Below are 3,853 nucleotides of genomic sequence, written 5' to 3' on the forward strand. Positions count from 1 at the left end.
TTCAAACAACAATGCTCCTGCTGGAGGAGACTAAAATAAAATTCTCAGAATTTGAAAATTAAAGTCGCAAATATTGCTGTCTCATCCAGGTCTAGTGATGAAAGATTAACCATTGCCTCTGTTGCACGGGCTCAAAACAACAGTCTCCATTCCAAGGAACAGGAAATATAGGAAAGATCCAACAAAAATACAACAATCTCCATGCATTATTTTTCTTGGAAATTTGAATGATCACAAATTATCATCATGCATGATGGTGAACACCATCTCCGCCATCCTTTTCTTTTCGTGCGGCAGCTCTTATTTTTCGTTGCTCTTCCTTGTAAATCCGATTTCTTCGCTGAAACTGCAATAATTATCAACATTGAACAAAATGGATGTCAATATATAAATGAATCATAGCGCCATTTAATCAAACATCCACGTTGTTGTCACCACCAAGGATCATCGGATGAAATCATGAGATCTAAATTTATGAGGCCATGTCGAAATATAAAATGTCTGATTTTCTTTACCATTGACCTAAGCTCACATCTAACAGGGTTTTTGGAACCAACAAGTTGGTTGAAGCGGTAGAGGCCTTCCCCCCTTAAGGGTGAGAACATAAGATCGAACCCTAGGAAGTGTAATTGTTGGGAGGGCTTTACCTTTAAACGCTCCTGACTCAACATAGATTAGTCTCAAGTCTAATAGGACTTAGAGTTGGAGAAGAGAATGAGAAAAGCCAAAATGAATAATATACATGAAGCTTATTTATCTTTCATGATAATGTACTCAAACTAGCTGCCAGCTGCCATAGGAAACCCAATAAACAACATTTGATAAAGAATATATTGGACTTTTTTGCCATAAATTATACTTGTCAGTGCTTGACACATTTCATGATACTGTTTCCATATATTACAGAAAGTTGGACTTTGTGGTAGTTTTATGAGTATATTACAAAAATGTAAGAACAAAACTACCACAAAGTCACAGCCATAATGATCAAGATATCAGGTGCTGTATCTCTAACACCTTTAGAACTAAAGGCTCTGGTTTGTAGGATACGTATAGTAATGTGGGTCGAAAAGCATATATTTATAAATTTGCAAGCTTAATCTATCACTCTAATACCTATACAATTCATTATGTACCCAAAGAAGTTAACTTTGAACTTTCTGTGCTGCTCAAGCTTATATGAGTATTATTACAAGCACAGCATATCCCATACACAATTCAAGATCCTATATATTAAATCATATCTTCCTTCTTATCCCTGCTTTTAAGTTGATGTCAGACTTTATCTTCTAGAAAACTGAATTTATACGGAAACAAATTTAGCAGATTCCCTTCCATAAGGAATAAAATATCAAATGAAATGGAAGAATGGGAAAGGAAATAATCAAATAATACAATTCTGCTTCCAGAAAGTAATTGATGGATATGAGGAATGAAATTGGAAATCAAAAGAGCAACAGAAGCTTCATGTATTGAAAAGTCAGATTACTTGTTACCACGAAAAGTTCAAAATTAAGATCAAGGTAAATGAATTCTCAAAAGTAATAAAGCTATCTACATCTGGATTATAATCCGATACTAGTTCATAAACAGCACTATGTTCATCAATATGGATCCAACTTGCGCTTTCTTTTCCCCAAAATTAGGGATTTAGAATAACGTTCAACCAAACAACACAACTCTACTCATTTGCAAATGACTGGCGAGAGAAACTAATTGATCCGATTCTAACCCATTTTGGAGTTTCGAGGACCCGCAAGGCGTGAAATTCAGTTCGCTCAAGAGTCAAAAAATCAATATTTAACAAAGCATGAAATGAAAGCCAAAACCATAATGTGGCGGATCATGAAAATGATCTGAGACTATTAATTAGACACTCCATCCGCAACAAGAAAAGGAATTAGGGTTTCACGACATTTCAAGGGAGACAAGTAGAATAAATCATAGAATCGAAAATAAGTTTAAAAATACAATTGAAATGGAAAGAAGAGGGAGATACCTCTTTGGAATGGTGGAGGCACTCGAGATAGTCTTCACGAAGGAGAGAGCAATCCTTGGGCTCTCTGCAACGGGACATGCACTCGCTGAAGTCAACCCAGAAATCGTAGCACCTTCCTTTAGTGCCATTGATTCCCCAACCGGATGCCATCTCTCTCTTTCTCTACCTGCTCGATCCGATGGATGGTAGTCTCAGCTCAATTTGATTGTGCAGAGAAGCGATAGACTCAATCTTTGTTAGTTTCAGCCTTTTCACTTTTCAGTAGATGCAAAATTACCAAAATACTAGACGAACATGTTTACGGGGTTACCCATGGATTGCGCATCCGGCTGCCTGACTACTGAATTTTAGGTTAAATTTCACAAATGGTTATTAAACTAAACTTAAAATTACAATTTGGTCACCTAACTATCAAAACTTAGGTTATGGTCACTCATATTTTCTGGTTATCTCATTTTAGTCTCTCTTTTTCTTTTTTTTTTCTTTTTTTGTGAAAAGAAAACATTGGTAAAATAAAAAGCACCACTAGTTTTATCACTCTCAATGGCATCAACCACATTTGTAGGAACAGTTGTAAAAACATTAACCCCCTCCAAGTCCCATAGAGATCATCTTAGTAATCTGATTTGTAATATGATTGGTTTCGCTAGGAACATGTCTTACCATCCAATGCTCATTTCTCATTAACTTATGTTATTCATTAACTAAGTAATAAGATTACACGTCAATTCAATAAGTAAAAACTAATTTCACTTTTTAATTATAGCTAAAATATCTTACAACTTTACTTAAAAAAATAATTTTAAAATATAATAAAATTCTAAAAAGTTAAAAAAAATCATAATTTAATTTTCTATATTATAAAAATAATTTTAATGAGAAAAGGTTTAAAAATTCATGAAATTCTAAATTAAATTTGATTAGATTTAATCTTATACTTCCAAATGGTTGGAAAGAAAAAAATATATTGTTATCCCTCTTTGAACTCATTAAATTATGTAGACTTGGGTGGATTTGGATGGGCAATGGGGAGCGGTGTAGTGCGTTTAGCTTACTTTTTATCTTACGCTATAGTATCACTACAGTATCTAATCTCACCTCACTGCTATTTTTACACTAACAACAAATAAACGCCTTGTCCATCCAAATTCACCCTTAATAATTCATGCACATAATATTTATATTATTTTGTGTCATAATCATGATTAAATTATTTTATATTTATATATTATAATTAAATTTAAATTCACAAATAACTTGATCAAATTACATCTACAAATTGTATATATTTTAAATTTTATTCTTAAATTTTATTTATTTTGAAGGTTAAAGATTTTCAAAATTAAATCTAATTTTTTTATGGCACACAATAAGAACATCTTACCATGAAAACAATAATAACTTATTCAATCGAATTAAAAGATATATTAAACTAAAATAAGCATGAATATAAATAAGGATATTGGTGTATGTCTCCACCACTCAGGAAAAATTACGCTAAGTCGATCATCATACAGAAAAACATGGTTCAGTCAACTTTAAGGATGACCTCGTTAATTTCCATATTGCCAAATATTGTATATTTATATGCACGTGGATTATACACGATCTACGTATGACCCTTACACATCTCACATATGTCTCATGGGTTTGGGGGCTACACAAGCTTTCCTCAATTACTTTGGACTAGATCTAATTATGGGTCACGCTACGCACCCAAATTTGAAGGCCCGTCTAAAAAGTGAAATAATTTGGGTAAAAATATAGGCGTGAAAAATGAGTTAGGACAAAAAATAAAGCATGTTTTCTAAACGGGTCAAGTGTAACACCCCTTAACCCTTATCCGTCGCTGAA

General features: G+C 33.2%; 1 protein-coding gene across 1 annotated transcript; it reads right to left on the reverse strand.

Moving 5' to 3' along the window:
- On the reverse strand, positions 1-2,283 carry LOC105790822 (NADH dehydrogenase [ubiquinone] iron-sulfur protein 5-B). The gene is made up of 2 exons (XM_012618604.2): positions 2,000-2,283; positions 1-346 (listed from the first exon to the last, which is right to left on the reverse strand). Exons 1-2 carry the CDS (start codon positions 2,147-2,149, stop codon positions 245-247), a joined length of 252 nt encoding a protein of 83 aa, XP_012474058.1. The 5' UTR covers positions 2,150-2,283; the 3' UTR covers positions 1-244.
- Between the last annotated feature and the right edge of the window lie 1,570 nt (positions 2,284-3,853).

This window comes from Gossypium raimondii, chromosome 8 (assembly GCF_025698545.1).
Source record: "Gossypium raimondii isolate GPD5lz chromosome 8, ASM2569854v1, whole genome shotgun sequence".
Classification (NCBI taxonomy): Eukaryota; Viridiplantae; Streptophyta; class Magnoliopsida; order Malvales; family Malvaceae; genus Gossypium; species Gossypium raimondii.